The 19,584-nt window shown below is 41.9% G+C and overlaps 1 protein-coding gene across 1 annotated transcript; it reads left to right on the plus strand.

Annotated features, from left to right (window-relative positions):
• The first annotated feature begins 77 nt into the window (after positions 1-77).
• Positions 78-19,314, plus strand: DTYMK (deoxythymidylate kinase). Its single transcript, XM_077825853.1, has 5 exons — positions 78-340; positions 1,495-1,603; positions 10,926-11,016; positions 16,515-16,712; positions 18,655-19,314. The coding sequence occupies exons 1-5, from the start codon at positions 145-147 to the stop codon at positions 18,763-18,765; spliced, it is 705 nt and encodes a 234-aa protein (XP_077681979.1). The 5' UTR covers positions 78-144; the 3' UTR covers positions 18,766-19,314.
• The last annotated feature ends 270 nt before the right edge of the window (positions 19,315-19,584 follow it).

The following is a 19,584-nucleotide window of genomic DNA, read 5'->3' on the forward strand; positions in this document are numbered from 1 at the left end:
TCGTGCGGTCTTGCCCCCCGGCGGCGCTAGACAGATGGGGTGGAGCAGCGGGCGGAGCTCCGCCTTGGCTGATTTGGAGGCCTGCGGCAGCCCCTGCTGTCTAGACTGTCCCCGTGCGGCTCTCTATGGTTCGCCGGATGTGGGATGCTCCCCCATCTCGTGCCTGTGTCGCCGGGGTTGGTAACGGTTGTGGCTCGGGCCGCTACGGCCATGGCCTGCAGGCGCGGGGCGCTGGTAGTGCTGGAGGGGGTGGACCGGACCGGGAAGACCACGCAGAGCCGGAGGCTGGTGGAAGCGTTGCGGGAATCTGGGCACCTCGCCGAGCTCCTGCGATTCCCGGGTATGGGGGGCGCCTGGCCCTAACCCTGGGGAGGTCTGGGGGCACCGTTACCCCTGTGACTTGGAAGGGAGGGGAGGTGGGGGTTACCACCCATCTCCGTGATATGAGAGGTACTAGAGGTGGGTGGACACCACCAATCCAAGTAACATGAAAGGGAAGTGGGGGGAAACGCTGACCCCTGTAATGGGGGGAATACTGCCAACACCCGTGACATGGAGGGGAGGGTGGGGCACGGTTACCGCTATGACATAGGAGGGTGCGGTACAGTTACTGCCATGACATAGGGGTCACCGCCAACCACAGTGACATGGATGGGGGAGACGCCACTAGCCCCACTGACGGGAGTGGGGAAGTCAGGGGAGGCGTTAGCAACATTAACTCCACTGATGTAGGGTGGGGCACCCATTTAGCAAGGAGTGGGGGGCCCTGAGAGGTGCACACCAATGGCTGGTGATTGCTGTGGCTTTCCAGTGAGCAGTGTTCCCCAAAGTTTGAAAGCTAGCTTTCCGTTCAGGAAAATAAAACCAGTGGTGCTGTGTCTTGCCCCCCTTTTTATGCCTGCCATGTCTAGTCATCTTAAAGGTATACTTCTTCTGTACTCATTCACGCTCTTGGCTAGTGTTTGCTTTGTCCTGGGACGTGCCCCCCCCCCCTCCACTTGGGGAAAGGCTACTGAAAACATTGGGGGAATATAACACCAATATCGTTAGCTGCATTCTCAGCTGTGGCGTTGCATGGTCCTTTGACTGTCACAGTGAATCCTTTGGGGTGGAAATGTATTGCCGCACTAGAAAGGCCAGTTCACATGGCTTTTCTGTCATGTTTCCTTACATTGAGTGCATTTACTCCTCTCTGTCCCTTTTATTTTTACTCTGCTATTGAGGTTGTGCTTCCCATATTATGGCACCTCCTGGTTTTTGGTTTGTTTATATTGCAACTTGAATATTCTCTTTGCATAGCAATTTTAAAAAATTGAACACTTGGATTTTCAGAACAGCTGCATGTATGTCCAAGCATGACTGGTTTTAGTTTTGGGTTTAAAATATTTGTTCCATGGAATTTGTACATTGAGTAAATCTTAAATCATATTGCACAGTAACTGAAGCAAGAGACTGCATAACTCACCAGATTTGTTCTTGTACTCTTTCTTACAGACAGAACAACAGAAATTGGGCGGCTAATTAGCTCCTACTTGGAGAACAAGAGCAATTTGGAGGACCACACAGTGCATCTGCTTTTCTCTGCTAACCGCTGGGAACAAGTGTAAATATAATTCTTTTTGAGTTTTAAAGTAATGTGCACAGCTTTGAATCCTGAGTATTACCTGCACACTTTAGGGCACCCACCTTAACCCAGTTCCTAGAGCTCAAAGCATAACTTGGTTGATTTAGGCAGCCCCATTCCCAATTTGATCCTGCTTCGGAAAAAAATATTTTACCCATGACTCCTGATTTTCTACGCAGGTCAGGAATGGTCTTGTGAGAAATGCTTTCATTGTCTCCCCTGTGTATGATATTAGTTGTGTTGAATTTTCGGTTTCCAAAGCATCTCTGGGAAGCCACTGCTCTCCAAGCACACATACCAATGCACCTGTGTGAATTAACATTGTGGGGCATGTTTGTTTCCCAAATCTCCCTGTTATTGCCCCTACAATGGCATGCCCCCATTTGTCATACTGTAGTTGGGCTACTACCTCAGGGGAAGTCCAAGGAGGTGGGCACCACTACTGGGGTGGCACCAATGATACAGGGTCCATTATGAGAGTTACAGAAGCCCTGTCAGTCAATTCCTCTTGCCTTTCTAACTGGACAACCCTCTACAATAACTCACTTGTGGGCTTGCCATCCCATTTCTCTTTTGGTTCTCATGACATCATGAGCTTTCTCCATGCCTTCATTCTCAGTGCCATATATCCTCTATTCTGCATCTGATACCCATATCCATTTCTTCCTTTTGCTCCTCTGCTGTCTCTTGCATCTCCCTATTCTCTTCCTCTAACATGCCATTGTGCATCGGGCCCCCTTTCCCCTGTTTCCCCTTGGAGATCTGGGGGCCTGTTGTTGGCAAAAGTTACCACCTGGATAGGTTCCAGTCTCCTGTCAATTCCTTTTTCCAGTTGTCCCAGCGTGTCTTGAAAAACTATAACTACTCTAAAAATGTCCTGTTTTAACTCTGGGTACCCACTAGCTGGATCTATGGGTCCTAAATTCACCTTCATTTTTGAATTCAAACCCTCTAACAATGCAGTCTTAAAAGCTAAAGCATTGAAATCCGTCTGGGTTCCAGTTACTATTGGCACAACCCCGGCAGTTATGGCCAGTATCTCCTTTTTAATGACATATGTCATAAATATAAAGGGAAGGGTAACCACCTTTCTGTATACAGTGCTATAAAAATCCCTCCTGGCCAGAGGAAAATGCTTTCACCTGTAAAGGGTTAAGAAGCTAAGGTAACCTCACTGGCACCTGACCCAAAATGACCAATAAGAGGACAAGATACTTTCAGATCTGGAGGGGGGTGGAACAAAGGGTTCTGTCTGTCTGTGTGATGCTTTTGCCGGGAACAGATCAGGAATGCAAGCTTTACAACTCCTATAAAGTTAGTAAGTAATCTAGCTAGAAATGCGTTAGATTTTCTTTTGTTTAATGGCTTGTAAAATAAGCTGTGCTGGAGGGAATGTATATTCCTGTTTTTGTGTCTTTTTGTAACTTAAGGTTTTGCCTAGAGGGATTCTCTATGTTTTAAATCTGATTACCCTGTAAGGTATTTACCATCCTGATTTTACAGAGGTGATTCTTTTACCTTTTCTTTAATTAAAATTCTTCTTTTAAAAACCTAATTAATTTTTCATTGTTCTTAAAATCCAAGGGTTTGGATCTGTGTTCACCTGTACCAATTGGTGAGGATTATTATCAAGCCTTCCCCAGGAAAGGGGGTGTAGGGTTTGGGGGAGGGGAATATTTTGGGGGAAGATGTCTGCAAGTGGTCTCTTTTCCTGTTCTTTGTTTAAAACGCTTGGTGGTGGCAGCATACTGTTCAAGGACAAGGCAAAGTTTGTACCTTGGTAAAGTTTTTAACCTAAACTGATAAAAATGAGCTTAGGAGGTCTTTCATGCAGATCCCCACATCTGTACCCTAAAATTCAGAGTGGGGAAGGAACCTTGACATGGTGGCAGAGCGGTGGGATCATTTTGAACCAAAGATCATTTTGAACAGAAGCACAGTAGGATATTAAAAGAACAATTTTTTTCCCCCTTTGGACTGCTTGAAAGCAGGTTTTAAGCTAAAAGCAGTTAGTTTATTCTGTCTCTTTGCCTGGGGACAGAGCATCTCCATAACAAAAGAATTTTTCTGTAAGCTGAGAACAGCTATCAGAGACAAAAGTTATCAGGTTACAGCACAGAAAAATTTTACAAGCCAGGGTTTTTTTTTTTCTTTCTAACTCTTAGGAATAGCTAGGTTAAAAACAGAGGGGCTAGGATGACCAAAAGCAAGACCAAACAGAGGCTGAAGTTAGCTAGACTGGAAGCCAAAAAAAAAAAAAAAAATCAAGGCAGCAAAAAAGGCAGAAAAAGCCCAGGAGGCTACACAACAGAAAGCTATGGAGGCAAAAAAAGCCCAGGAGGCTGCCCACCAAAAAGCTGAGCAGCCACCCATACCAGGTCACCGGGCCCGAGCCTTACAGAAACTCCTCGCTTAACCTTGTAATTATGTTCCTGAAAAATGCGAATTTAAGCAAAATGATGTTAAGTGAATCCAATTTCCCCATAAGAATTAATGTAAATAGGGGGGGTTAGGTGCCAGGGAAATTTTTTTCACCAGACAGAAGACTATATTATATATACATTAAATTGTTTGTTTAAAACTTATACTGTGTGTATGTGTATATACACATACATATACACACAGTACAAGTTTTAAACAAACTGTACACAGCGATGATGATCGTGAAGCTTGGTTGAGGTGGTGAAGTCAGAAGGTGGAAGAGAGTGGGATATTTCCCAGGGAACGTCTTACTGCTAAATGATGAACTAGGTTCTGGCTGAGTCCTCAAGGGTTACCCATTGTTGTTAATGAAGCCTCACACTCTACAAGGCAGCACGAATGGAGGGAAGGGAGACAGCATGGCAGACAGAGACACACACCCTGTGTATGAAAGATAGAGATGGGCATTGCCCCTTTAAGTAGGCTGACTCCACTCTAAGTATACTGCCTTGTTAAGTAGATCAGCAAGTTGAGACAGCAGCTGCACCCAGGAAGTTCCCTCCATTCTGAGCCCTGTTGTGTCGTGCCCCCGCCATGGAGATGAGGTAAGTAGGGGGCAGCGGGACACCCTGCCATTAGTCCCCTTCTCTCTCCCCCCACACAGCAAGCAGGAGGCTTCCAAGAGCAGCTCCAAGGCAGAGGGCAGGAGCAGCACACGGCAGTGTGGGGGAGGGACAGCTGAACTGCCAGCAATTGATAGCCTGCTGGGCAGCTGCTGCACAGGGAATCTTAGGGGAGTGGGGAGCTTATGGAGGGCTGCCGGTCCGCCCTGGTTCCAAGCCTGCACCAGCTAGCTCCAACGGGCTGCTCTTCCTGCAAGCAGTGGACAAAGCAGGTGGCTGCCAAACGACTTTATAAGGGAGTATTGCACAACTTTAAACGAGCATGTTCTCTCATTGATCAGCAACGAAACAATGTTAACCGGGACGACTTTAAGTAAGGAGTTACTGTATTTTCTTATAACACTGTTCTGACAGCCGCCTGAATGTCCCCCAGTTTCATGTGCAATGTAGATATTTCCCCATTCAGGTTTTCTACTTTCAGTTTTAAATGTTCACACTCTCCTGTTTTTGCCTATAGAGCTGTTGCATTCTGTAATGCTGAAGCTGCACTGGTACACTACGTTGCCGTATACTGAGCCAAATTATCCTTAACTATATCCAACTCAAATTTGTAATCCTCCAGTTGTCTTTCCTGGAGTGTTACCAGGCTGGAAAGATTAGTGACAGCTTTCCATAATGCCCATACTGCTGTTGCTTTGTTAGCCTTTTTTCTTTGGTTTTGGTTTCATGCATTTACAAAATGCTTTAAACTAGGGCTGTCAAGTTAAGGGGCTGTCAAATTAATCACAATTAATCGCGCGGTTAAACAATAATAGAACTTACTTACTTAAGTAAGTTACTTAAGCCATTTACTTAAATATTTGTAGATGTTTTGTACATTTTCAAATATATTGATTTCAATTACAGTACAGAATACAAAGTTTACAGTACTCACTTTATTTTTGACTACAAGTATTTGCACCTTAAAAAAAACAAAAGAAATAGTATTTTTCAATTCACCTAATACAAGTACTATAGTGCAATCTCTTTATCATGAAAGTTGAACCTACAAATGTAGAATTATGTAAAAAAAAAAAAAAAAACCTGCATTCAAAAATAAAAAGTAAAATTTTAGAGCCTACAAGTCCACTCAGTCATACTTCTTGTTCAGCCAATTGTTCAGACAAACAAGTTTGTTTATATTTGCAGAAGATAATGCTGCCTGCTTCTTGTTTACAATGTCATCTGAAAGTGAGAACAGGCATTTGCATGGCACTGTTGTAGCCGTTGTCGCAAGATATTTATATGCCAAATGCACTTAAGATTCTTATGTCCCTTAATGCTTCAACCACCATTCCAGAAGACGTGCGTCCATGCTGATGACAGGTTCTTCTCGATAGCGATCCAAAGAAGTGCGGACCGATGCATGTTCATTTACATCATCTGAGTCAGATGCTACCAGCAGAAGGTTGATTTTCTTTTTTGGTGGGTTCTGTAGTTTCTGCATCAGAGTGTTGCTCTTTTAAGACTTCTAAAGCGTGCTCCACATCTCATCCCTCTCAGATTTTTGGAAGGCTCTTCAGATTCATAAATCTTGGGTCAAGTGCTGTAGGTATCTTTAGAAATTTCACATTGGTATCTTCTTTTGCATTTTGTGAAATTTGCAGTGAAAATGTTCTTAAAATGAACAACATGTGGTGGGTCATCATCCGAGACTGCTCTAACATGAAATATATGGCAGAATGTGGATAAAACAGAGCAGGAAACATACAATTCTTTCCCAAGGAGTTAAGTCACAAATTTAATTAATGCATTTTTTTTTTAGTAAGCGTCATCAGCATGGAAGTATGTCCTCTGGAACGATGGCCAAAGCAGGAAGAGGCATATGAATCTTTAGCTCATCTTGCACGTAAATATCTTGCAATGCCAGCTACAACAGTGCAATGTGACAGCCTGTTCTCACTTTCAGGTGATGTAATTTAGAAGTGGGCAGCATTATCTCCCGTAAATGTAAACAGACTTGTTTGTCTTAGCAATTGGCTGCACAAGAAGTAGGACTGAGTGGACTTTGTTTTGTTTTTGAGTGCAGTTATGTAACAAAAAACTCTACATTTGTACGTTGCATTTTCATGATAAAAATATTTCACTACAGTACTTGTATGAGGTACACTGAAAAATATAATATCTTTTTTTACGATGCAAATATTTGTAATAAAAAATAATATAACGTGAGCACTGTACACTTGTATTCTGTGTTGTAATTGAAATCGATATATTTGAAAAAGTAGAAAAACATCAAAAATATTTAATAAATGTCAGTCGGTATTCTATTGTTTAACAGTGCAATTAATCGCAATTAATTTTTTTTAGTTAATCATGTGAGTTAACTGTGATTAATCAACAGCCCTACTTTAAACCCCTTACAGGCAGACTCAAGGACATCCCTCCCCTGGAAAGAATCTTGTCCCCATGGGCATGGACCTTGTTCTGCTACCCATCTAGCAAGGAAGGTGGGCTATTCAGCTAACCTTCACCTCTCCTGCTCCTTTTCTTTTGCGTTGTTCCCTCCTGAAGCTTCAGAATGGTCATTCTGTCAACTAGGTAGCGACCCTTATTGACAAAATGCACAGGTATTCTGCTGCTATTACTTTTCTACAATTATTCACTGTGCGAAGCTCTATCAGTTCAGTCTAAATGACCATAGGATGCCTGCATTCTCCACCAGATTTGTTACCTGCATACTCTAGGGCATTCACCTTCACCCGGTTCCTAGGGCTCAAGGCATAATCCAGTTGATTTAGGCACCTCAACCCTTTCCCAGTTCCTAGGGCTCCAGGCAAAAGGCACCTACCTTTAGCCAGTTCCTAGGGCTCAGGGCCATCCATACCCAATTCCTAGGGCTCAGAGCATACTCTTCTGTGGGTTTGCATGGTCATTTATTCGTGAAAGAGCCTTACACAGCAATATCCTTAACCTCTATTTATTAACAATCACCAAAACAGAATGCACATGCTAAGAATACAATGCACACCACTCCCAAGAAGTCTCCTCCTTTTCCTGATGGCCAGTCAGGATCAGGTCACCCAGGGACTGCAGCTTCTGCATGGTGTGATTGGCAGGCTATTGAGATCTGGCAGCTCTGATCTTGGGGCTGTGTCCTGGAGTTGGTTCCAAAGAACTTCCTTTTGGACCCCAGTCTATATAGTGAAACTTGAATCCTGCTTAGCTGTGCCTTAACCAATCATTTTAAACTAAAGTACTCTAAAACTGTATCTTTCACCAATCCTAGCCCATTATGAAAATATCTTTAACCAATCACACCCCACCACCATAGTTGATTTACACCTAGCAAAATTAGTTATATAACAGATTAAACAATAGAGAAGTAGGGATCCTGAAGGCAAAACAATAAAGAAGTAGAGATTTCATACCCAAACTGTTGATAAGTGATTCCTTGCCAGACAGAATGTTGTCAAACAAAATTTTCTTTAAACATCTTAAGAGATTCTTTGGTGGGTACTATTAGTAGGGGTGCCTTCTTAACAGCCCAATATTACATTGTTTTGATATAACTTAAAAGGAAGGTGAGGATGTGACTTTCCGCTTCTCGGCTGCTCTCCTTACGTGGCTGCAGAAAAAGGCCTTAGACCTTACATGAGGTTTTAGGAGACTCCATCACACAGTGGATTAACATGTTACCTTGTTAATCTCTTGAAATCATAGTTAAAAGCTCAACTATAGGTGAAAGAGAATTTGGTTTTGGTAGTCTCCTCCTCCTACCACTTCTGTGTGTATCACAGAGTCATCTCCCAGTATGATCTGATCGGCATTCTGAAGAGCAGCCTGGAACAATATTAAGAGTATCTTAAGTTAGGATTGAGGTGTACTGAAACATCTGCTAGCATCATCTTGAATTAGGCTAGAACTACAAATCCATCACTTTATGAACACTAAATTAATTAATGCTAAAATTAAAAAAGACGTCATGCTTTTCCTAATGTTGTAGCTGAAGGCACAGAGACTGATGTGGAGCTTTTCTCCAGCTCTGAATTTGCCATACCAACAAGACTGATTTAGATTTCTCACACAGGTATTCTTAATCTTGGGTTCCCATGATTTCTTGATTTGTAGTTTATGTATATAGCCCTCTAAACTATGGGGATAACTTGCCTGTGTTCTGACCAGAGCATCTGTTCTGAATCCCTGATCTAGTCTATTAATCTTTTGGGGGGGCCAGATGCCTGCCTGTGGTGTGGAAATATTTCTTTAATGTTACCAGGTCTGTTGTATTTCCTCTGCCTGTTCTTAAGCAGAGGGAACAGCAACAATCACAGGGTGGATTGAGCTCAGAGGAGAGCACTGAGTGAGTAAATGTGACTCTGTGGCAGCCACAGAGAACCACAGCTTCTCCCAGTGGAGCTTGGCATAAGTGGCATGGTTGTAAAGAGCTAGGGCATGGATTCTGTGTTTTTCATACAATTAAATGCCATTTCCCTTCTAAATCATGTATTATGCGACTGTCCTGTATGATGATAAAATTCATGGTTAACAATATTCAACATGATTCTGACCAGTCCCTAGGACTTCTGATTGAGTCATACTCCCTGAACTTTGATCAAGGGAAATTGTGATAAAACTTCTGAGTGATTTAAGAGGGGCAGGAGTGGCCCAGGGACAGCTTTCTACTTCAGCATCCATATATAAGAAGAAAATGTAAGAACTGCTCATTTGTGAGCCATTCACTGCTCTGCCACCTAACAAATGCTATTGCAAGCTTATGACTTGATGCTGAGCCTCTCTCATTAGAAGTTCAGTGAGAGCAGCAGGTGCTTAACACCTCTTTGGAACAAACTCCCCCAGGCTAAAACTTCCAAACTTTGGTGCCTACATTTGAACTGAAATAAGGCCCCAAGACTGCAATGAGCTCTCCGCAGGCTGACACTGGCACTTGTGTGGAGGCCCGTTGATTGCAGTGGGTCTCTGGGCATACATGGGGTCCACCAGTGGAGAGCTTGTTACAGGATCTGGCCTGATTTTCTATGTGCTGAGGCCCCTTAACTCCGGTTGAAATTAATGTAGTGTGAGAACTCTCAGGATCAGCCCCCATATCTGCTTCCTGGCATCAGAGGGTAAAACATTCATAGTCCCTGCTCTCACATGGATCCAATTGCAGAATTGAAGCCTTAGAGTGCAGTCTCACTAAATCTCTTGCTGCTGAGATGCTCTTAAAGAACTGGTGTTCTTCCCTTCATTTTTCAAGTTAAGCTTCAGCTCTCTTGCTTTTTGAGGAAGAATGCACTACACTATTTATTACAGAGAGTGGGTACTGCCTTTAATATGATCTCCTATTGACAGTTCATCCTGGATGCTACTCCTTTTGTGCAATAAAAGTGGTAGAATGATGTAGGGTTTTAGCCAAACCAGACTTTTCAAGTGTAATGGTTTAAATTTGTGAAAAATGGTGCTGTTAGCTCGAAATCTGTAAAATAGAAAATATGTTTCACTTTTTAAAAGCTGCATTGTCCAAAGGCTTTTCTGATCCTGCTGAGGGTGGTGGTAGCTCATTCTTATCTAATGCCAAGCAGATTGAGAACATGCCAGAATTCTCAGCATGGAAGACAGATGAGTGAGTCTTGACACATTATTGTCCATTTTGGGTGAAGTTCAAGTGATTTCTTGCCCAAGAGACACACAGTCCTGTATTGTATCTGCTACACTAAATAGAAAAATTGAACTAAACCACTCGTTTGGTCCCAATTCTGTGGATACTTTCAGCTTGGCTCTGACTTTCTCCATAGGTCATTTAACTGGATGAACTAGTGCTCTGCATTGCCATGCAGGAGACTTGGGGTTTGTGCCTCTGGAACTTGCTTTTTACACTGGGCGATGGAAGGTTATTTGTTCAGGCCCTAATAAAGGGCAGGATGAAAGTAGCATTGTTTCAGGCAGCAGCAGCCACAGCAAGCACCCTTCCTGCAGAACTGTCTGTCTCTGAAAAGAGTCCCATCCATTCCTCCTTGGCTGGAAGGATAGTGATGCAACAAGGTTGGAGGAGATTTTCAGAGCGTTGAGAGACTGTGGGTGACAGAGCTTAAAAACAAAAATCACACTTCGACTGATAAACTGCTGTAACCCCTACAGTTGCTAGAGATCACTATAGCAAAGTGCATCAACTAATTGAAAAGAGCCCACCTACTGTGTCCTTTGTGTTGAGTTGTTTGCATTTCTGCCTGGGTACAATGGAGTGTAACGTGTCTCTTCTTTTTGTTGTTGTTCAGGCCGTTGATTAAAGAGAAATTAAATCAAGGCATCACTCTAGTGGTGGACAGGTACGCCTTTTCCGGGGTGGCCTTCACAAGTGCCAAAGAGGTGAGTGAATGAACAGAAAGGCAGTGTCTGTGTCTAATTGGAAAGGCACTGTAAAAATGATAAACAAAAGAAATAATATTTTTCAGTTCACCTCATACAAGTACTATAGTGCAATTTCTATCCTGAAAGTGTAACTTACAAATGCAGATTTTTTTTGTTATATAACTGCACTCAAAAACAAAACAATGTAAAACTTTAGACCCTACATGTCCACTCAGCGCTACTACTTGTTCAGTCAATCGCTCAAACAGACAAGTTTCGTTACAGTTGCAGGAGATAATGGTGCCCGCTTCTTATTTACACTGTTACCTGAAAGTGCCTTAATATGTTCGCATGGCATTTTGTAGCCGGTGTTGCAAGGTATTTAAGTGCCAGATATGCTAAACATTCATATGCTCCATCATGCTTCAGCCACCATTCCATGTTGCTGATGTTCGTTTAAAAAAAAATGTGTTAATTAAATTTGTGACTGGACTCCTTTGGGGAGAATTGTATGTCCCCTGCTCTGTTTTACCTGCATTCTGCCATATATTTCATATTATAGCAGTCTCGGATGATGACCCAGCACATGTTTGATTTACGAACAGTCACTGCAGATTAGACAAAATGCAAAGAAGGTACCAATGTGAGATTTCTAAAATAGCTACAGCACTCGATCCAAAGTTTAAGAATCTCAAGTGCCGTCCAAAATCTGAGAGGGACAAGGTGTGTAGCATGCTTTCAGAAGTCTTAAAAGAGCAACATTCAGATGCAGAAATGACACAACCTGAACCACCAAAAAAGATAATCAACCTTCTGCTGGTGGCATCTGACTCAGATGATGAAAATGAACATGCATCGGTCCTCTCTGCTTTGGATCATTATCGAGCAGAACCCATCATCAGCATGGATGCATATCCTCTGGAATGGTGGTTAAAGCATTAAGGGACATATGAATCTTTAGCGCATCTGGCACGTAAATATCTTGCGACTCCGGTTACAACAGTGCTAAGCAAACGCCTGTTCGCACTTTCAGGTGACATTGTAAACAAGAAGCGGGCACCATTATCTCCTGCAAATGTAACCAAACTTGTTTGTTTGAGCGATTGGCTGAAATAGGACTGAGTGGACTTGTAGGCTCTTGTCATAAAAATAAAGGAAGGGTAAACACCTTTAAATCCCTCCTGGCCAGAGGAAAAACCCTTTCACCTGTAAAGGGTTAAGAACCTAAGACAACCTCGCTGGCACCTGACCAAAATGACCAATGAGGAGACAAGATACTTTCAAAGCTGGAGGGGGGGACAAAGAGTTCTCTCTGTCTCTGTTGTCTTTTGCCGGGACCAGAGCAGGAATGCAGGTCAGAACTCCTGTAAAGGGTTAATAAGCAATCTAGTTAGATATGCGTTCGATTCTGTTTTGTTTAAATAGCTGATAAAATAAGTTCTGCTGAATGGAATGTATATTCCTGTTTTTGTTTCTCTTTGTAACTTAAGGTTTTGCCTAGAGGGATTCTCTGTGTTTTGAATCTGATTACCCTGTAAGGTATTTACCATCCTGATTTTATAGGGGTGATTCTTTTACTTTTTCTTTAATTAAAATTCTTCTTTTAAGAACCTGATTGCTTTTTCATTGTTCTTAAGATCCAAGGGTTTGGGTCTGTGTTCACCTATGCAAATTGGTGAGGATTTTTTATCAAGCCTTCCCCAGGAAAGGGAGTGTAGGGCTTGGGGGAATTTTGGGGGAAAGACGTTTCCAAGTGGGCTCTTTCCCTGTTGTATTTGTTAGACGCTCAGTAGTGGTGGCAGCAATAAGGTCCAGGGACAAAAGGTAAAATAGTTTGTACCTTGGGAAAGTTTTAACCTAAGCTGGTAAAAATAAGCTTAGGGGGTTTTTCATGCAGGTCCCCACATCTGTACCCTAGAGTTCAGAGTGGGCAAAACCTTGACAGCTCTAAAGTTTTACATTGTTTGATTTTTGAATGCAGTTATTTTTTTGTACATAATTTGACATTTGTAAGTTCAACTTTCATGATAAAGAGATTGTACTACAGTACTTATATTAGGTGAATTAAAAATAGTTTCTTTTGTTTTTTACAGTGCAAATATTTGTAATCAAAAATAAATACAAAGTGAGCACTGTACACTTTGTATTTTGTGTTGTAATTGAAATCCGCATACACTGGACCCTCGCTAGAACGTGGGGTTCAGGATCCATGCGATCCATGCGTGAGACCACGTTAACGCGGGGACTGCATTACCATGGATCCCACTTTAAATATTTAAATTTGGGATCCATTGCTGCGACCGCGCTATATGCGAATCCGCACTATAGCGATGCGCGTTCTAGTGAGGGTCCACTGTATTTGAAAATGTAGAAAACATCCAAAAATATTTAAATAAATGGTATTCTATTGTTTAACAGTGCGATAAATCGCACGATTAATCGCGATAAATTTTTTTAATCGTTCGACAGCCCTAATTTATGGTAATTACTACTCACTTCTGCTTAGAAGAGTCGTTCATTCAAGGCCTTCATCTGCTCTGCTAGCCCAGAGAATTTGGAGGCTATTTAAGAATTTGCCTCCAGCCCTGAAATCTTCAAGGAGACTAATGAAAGGATTGATATTTGTAAGTGAGGGGCAAAAGCTTTGTAGGTTTAACTCAGGGATCGGCAACCTTTGGCCACAGCCCACCAAGATAAGCTCCCTGGCAGGCCGGGCCAGTTTGTTTACCTGCCGCGTCCTCAGGTTCGGCCGATCACAGCTCCCACTGACCGCGGTTTGCCACTCCAGGCCAATGGGGGCTGCGGGAAGCGGCACGGGCCAAGGCATGTACTGGCTGCTGCTTCCCGCAGATCCCATTGACCTGGAGTGGCGAACCGCAGTCAGTGGGAGCTGCGATCGGCGGAACCTGCGGATGCAGCAGGTAAACAAACCGGCCTGGCCCGCTGGGGGCCAAAGTTTGCCGATACCTGGTTTAACTAATTGACTTTCTGCCATCTTCAGGAACTCATAGATTTCAAGGCCAGAATGGACCATTGTGATCAGCTAGTCTGACCTCCTCAACATCACAGAGCACAGAACCTCACCCACCCACTCCTATAACAGAACCATAATGTCTGGCTGAGGTACTGAAGTTTTCAAATCATGATTTAAAGACTTCAAGTTACAGAGAATCCACCATTTATTCTAGTTTACACCTGCAAGTCACCTGTGACCCATGCTTCAAAGGAAGGTGAAAAATCCTCAGAGTCTCTGCCAATCTGGCCTGGGAGGAAATTCTTTCCTGACCCCAAACATGGCAAGCAGAACCTGAGCATGTGGGTAAGACCCACCAGCCAGACTCTTGAGAAAGAATTCACTGTAGTAACTCAGGTTTCAGAGTAGCAGCTGTGTTAGTCTGTATTCGCAAAAAGAAAAGGAGTACTTGTGGCACCAAAAGGAGTACTTGTGGCTGTAGCTCACGAAAGCTTATGCTCAAATAGATTTGTTAGTCTCTAGCTCACAAAAGCTTATGCTCAAATAAATTTGTTAGTCTCTAAGGTGCCACAAGTACTCCTTTTCTTTTTGTAGTAACTCAGAGCCTTCCTATCTAGTAGTGTCCCATCTCCAGGCTTGGGAGATATTTGCTACTAGTAGTCGCAAAACAGCTACATGCCATTATAGGCAACCTCAACATACCACTCCTTCCATAAACTTACCAAGTTCAGTCTCCACACCAGTTAGGATTTTTGCCCCCACTGCTCCCCTTGGAAGGCTGTTCCAGAACGTCACTCCTCTGATGGTTAGAAACCTTCGCATATTTCAAGCCTAAACTTGTTGATTGCCAGTTTATAGCCACATATTCTTGTGTCCACATTGGCCTTTAACTTAAATAACTCCTCTCCCTTCCTGTTTATCCCTCTGATGGATTTATAGAGAGTAATCATATCTCCCCTCAGCCTTTGTTTAGTTATACTAAACAAGCCAAGCTCCTTAAGTCTCCTCTGTAAGGTATGTTCTCCATTCCTCTGATTACCCTAGTAGCCCGTCTCTGTACCTGTTCCAGCTTGAATTCATCTTTCTTACACATGGGAGACCAGAATTGCACACAGTATTCTAGATGAGGTCTCACCGATGCCTTGTATAATGGTACTAACACTGCCTATCTCTACTGGAAATACTTTGCCTGATGCATTAGCTTTTTGCACAGCCGCATCACATTGGCTGCTCATAGTCATCCTTTGATCAACTAATACACAAAGACCATTCTCCTCCTCCTGTTTATTCCAATTGATAAGTCCTCAGCTTATAGCAAAAATTCTTATCGATAGTTTCTAAGTGCATGACTTTGCACTATTAAATTTCATCCCATTTCTGTTACTACAGTTTTCAGGATCATCCAATTCTTCCTGTATGATAATCCAGTCCTCCTCTATATTGGCAATACCTCTCAACTTTGTGTCATCTGGAAATTTTATTACCACACTTCCACTTTTTGTGCCATAGTCGTGAATGAAAATGTTAAATAAGATTGGTCCCAGGACTCCATTAGTAACCTCCCTCCAGTCTGACCGTTCACCTGTCAGCATGACGCGTTGTAGTCTCTCCTTTAACCAGTTCCTTATCCACCTTTAGATTCTTGTATTAATCCCCATCTTCCCTAATGTAACTAATAATTTCCCATCTGGATCTGTATCAAATAGCTTACTGAAGTGGTAGATTACATGTCCTTTGTCTAAAAAAATTCTGTTATCTTAAAGAAAGATCAGGTTGGTCTGGCATGATCTAGCTTTTGTAAAAACATATTGTGTTTTATCCCAGTTACCATTTACGTCTATGTCCTTAACTACTTACTCTTTCCAAATTTGTTCCAAGACCTTGTATACAATTGAGGTCAAACTAACAGGCCTGTAGTTTCTTGAATCACTTTTTTTTCCCCTTTCTTAAAAATAAGTACTATATTAGCAAAGATGCTCTAAAAGATGTTCTCTGGCTAGATCAGTGAACATGGCAAGCCATACATTTTCTAACACTGTCTGCCTGGGCATAGAAATACTGTTTTGGTAAAGGTTTCAGAGTGGTAAAGAGTGCTTTCATGAAAAAGCAGCTATTTGTTGGATAGAACTACCTAGACATTAAAAAGGCCCATGTAATTATTTGAAAAAGTGACTCCGCGTTTAAGTGTCTGTGATCTCATTTGCCGAGGTGCTGAGCACCTGTAGTTCATGTTGACTTTAGTGAGAGCTACAGGTGCACAGCACCTCTGATGATGAGGCCATAAGTATTTGGGTGTCTTTTCTAGTACTCATAAACTGGGCTTTTCTCAGCTGGTGTAAATTGGCATAGCTCCTTTGAAGTCAATGGAGCTACATTGATTTACACCAAATGAGAATCTGGTCCACTTGTTAGTAGTACTTCTTCAGTGGCTGTTCATTTTCCCCAAGTCCTTTTCCTTCTGGTCTCTTGTTCATCTGCTTTTTCTCATTTTCATTGATTTTTCTTCCATCTCCGATTTATTTCTCCTTCTCACTTTGGACAGAATTTCTCCTTGGATTGGTGCAAACAGCCTGATGTAGGGCTCCCAAAGCCAGATTTGATCCTATTTCTTCAGTTGAGCACATTGGAGGCAGCAAAACGAGGGGACTTCGGAAACGAACGCTATGAGAACAGCTCCTTCCAGGAGAAAGTTTTAAAGAACTACTACCATCTGATAAAGGACAAGACTTTAAACTGGAAGGTAAGGGAATAACCTTCCAGGAAGGCTCTAGATGGGCCAATGAATTAAAACTAAACTTCTCAAGATTTTATCTTTTGGAGCCTACTTCAAGGAAGAACTGTTCTATAATGTAAAGGGTTTTCTAATCCTTGAAATTAAACATTGAAGACAAAACTGCTACAGTGTAGCACAGTCACAGGGAGATGCCATCTTGATCTTCTCATATAGTTAGGATGCAGGAATTGCAACTCACCATTTGAATGACTGGAACAATAAGCTATCAAGTTGATATAAAACTAGGTCAAAAAAGTAAGTGATCATTTCAGCAGATATTAAACTACTGTTAAATTCTGTATTTTTTTAAAAATGTGGTTAATTATGTACAACTGTCTTGAAAACCTGACTTCCCATTCATGCAGATGGTGACCTGCATTTCCTTGGTCTGGATCTACTGGTCAGCTAGAGTTCCAGTCTCAAGTATCAGCAAAATGTCAGTTTTTGTAGAACAACAACTCTAAGCACTGAACAGAGCCTGAAATAGTGTCAAGTGTTCCTAAAATGGTTTTGAAAATCCATCTGTATATTCTTATAAAGTCAATATGTGAGCTGTTAAAGGTATTACAGTGATCGCTGGATAGAATATCAGCCACTCACAGAGAACTGTTCACAGTCAAGTGTAGATTTAAAAGCAAGTTGAATACTTTCAAATAATAAATACATTGAGGAAATTGCAATCTGTTTGTGGATGAGGAGAAAACAAGGCTGGATAAACTATTGTGAATTGTTCACTCAGCTCAATTCTAAATCCATCTGTTAACCGTGGATTTAGTGATCTGAGAATTTTTTACCTGCCAGTTTCCATCTCTACCTTGTGCGTTCCAGGATTAGGTCATTTATAAAGAAACAAAATCCGTATCTTGTAACAATTCATCCATCAAGTGCTAACTTCATTCTGCTCATTGTCTAAATAGTCTAAAGCCATGGAAATGTGTTGACCTTACCAATTACCATAGATTTTTAGCAATGAGTGAGCAGCAATTTGAGCAAAAAGTCATCAGATTGTCTTTTAAAACTCAACTGTTTTGCTCCAAATTGCAAAAACGCCATAATTTCCTGGCTTAATGGTGGTCTGGAATGTCTGTTTAACAGATACTAGCACATTGGTGTTTCACTTTAACAGTAGATTTCCTTTATTTGACCACCCTTCTTTATAGAAATCAGAGTTAAACAGTGTCTCCTGCAACAGGGGCGGTGCATTGGAAGATAGGCTAAGCTAGACTGGTGTGTCCCAGTTTTTTCAGCTCTAGAATGGGGATATTATTTTTATACTTTACAGGGGTATGATGAGGCTTAATTCATTAATGTTTCAGGATCCTCACTTAGATAGCACTATACAAGTGCAGCATATTATTTCTGTTGAATTCAGCTCTTCACGTTTCAGAAAACAGCTGGAGAGTACATATCCCCATCCCACATCTCCAGCAAGAGTAAAACTTTTGCACACCCAGTGAAAGATTAACATTTTGTCCAAATAATAGTCAAATTTGTATCCTTTAGGAGATTTCTTTAGAGCTGGGGTTGTAAAATAACTTGGGTCCGATGCCTAATAGCCTCTGTCACTAACAAATCCTGTTCATGAATAGCTGTCTGTGTTTTCCCTCATGCCACTCCACACTCGTTAGGTGTTCTTCGCTGCATTCAATTTCTGTCTCTTCCAATTCCAGGACAGAAATTGTGCACAAGAGGTAAAATTCAACATTCTTCACTATTCTCCTTGATTCATGAATTTGGAATAGCCATAGCTGATGTAAAAGGTTTAATATAGTGGGGAAAGGATGGAAATAAGTCCAAGACAGTCAGTGGCTTCCCCTTTCTAAACACTTCACTGTCTTATTTTCTCCTCTAATGAAAGTGTTGGGTACTGAGAAATGTTTTAAATACAATGCTTTTATTTTGGAAACAGACAATTGATGCTTCGAAGAGCATTGAAGAGTTGCATAATGAAATTAAGTCTTTCACTGAAGAGGTCATGCAGGAGGTTCAGAATAAGCCCATAGGAGAACTCTGGAACTAGAATTGGCTCTTATTCCATCCTCTTCCTGCAGCATATTCTGCTCCAGATCTGATTGAAGGGAAACTGGCATCTCTCAGATCTTCCTCAGACAGACTCCTTCACCTTTAATAGCTGCAGTTTAGATCACAGAGAATTGTTTTGATAGACCAAAAATACCTTGGAGACCTCTGGTTTTATCTAATTCCTCTGTAAATTGGATCTTACAAGCCATCTTCCTGATGTATTTTATAAATGCAGCCTTTTTTGTAAATCTTCCTATAATCCAGGCACAAGCCTTGTGCTGGAGCAATGACAAAATGTATAAAACTGGAGCTGTTGGCTAATTACCAGGCTGAGTTATGGTAGTGGGACATAAGGAGGAGCAGAGGGGAGGGATAGAGTTGTGAATCGAGAGAAGGGAAAAGGGTTTTTTTTTACATTTGTACTTTAGAGAATTGTCATTTTTCACAATCATATACCTGTGGGACTCCCCTTCCTATAACTTTTATTTAACATACTAACTCAAACTCGTAATTTGTGGAAGTCTTGCTAATAAATTAGTGCCTTTTATTTTAGTGTCCTTTTTTGCAGCAGCAGCAAATATTTATTTAAGTAAACTGGTTTGAAATCACTTTTGGAAGAGTATCAACCCAAGGCTGTACTCTTCCTTAGCGGGAGGGTGATCCAGTATTTCAAATACCGGTCTGGGATGTGGGAGACCTAGGTTCAGTTTCCTGCTCTGCTACAGACTTTCATTGGAACCAGGTCAATTAGTGTCTCTGGGCCTCAGTTCCCCAGCTATAAAATAGTACCTGTCACTCCTATCTCATAGGGGTGTTG

This window comes from Eretmochelys imbricata, chromosome 9 (assembly GCF_965152235.1).
Source record: "Eretmochelys imbricata isolate rEreImb1 chromosome 9, rEreImb1.hap1, whole genome shotgun sequence".
Lineage (NCBI taxonomy): Eukaryota > Metazoa > Chordata > Testudines > Cheloniidae > Eretmochelys > Eretmochelys imbricata.

What these genes read in the sequence shown, in the direction of transcription:
- DTYMK (XM_077825853.1), top strand. Translation starts at nt 145, where the DNA reads ATGCTCCCCCATCTCGTGCCTGTGTCGCCGGGGTTGGTAACGGTTGTG. An exon ending in CCTTCACAAGTGCCAAAGAG is followed by an intron (nt 11,017 to 16,514) that starts GTGAGTGAATGA and finishes CACTTTGGACAG; the next exon opens with AATTTCTCCTTGGATTGGTG. An exon ending in ACAAGACTTTAAACTGGAAG is followed by an intron (nt 16,713 to 18,654) that starts GTAAGGGAATAA and finishes TTTTGGAAACAG; the next exon opens with ACAATTGATGCTTCGAAGAG.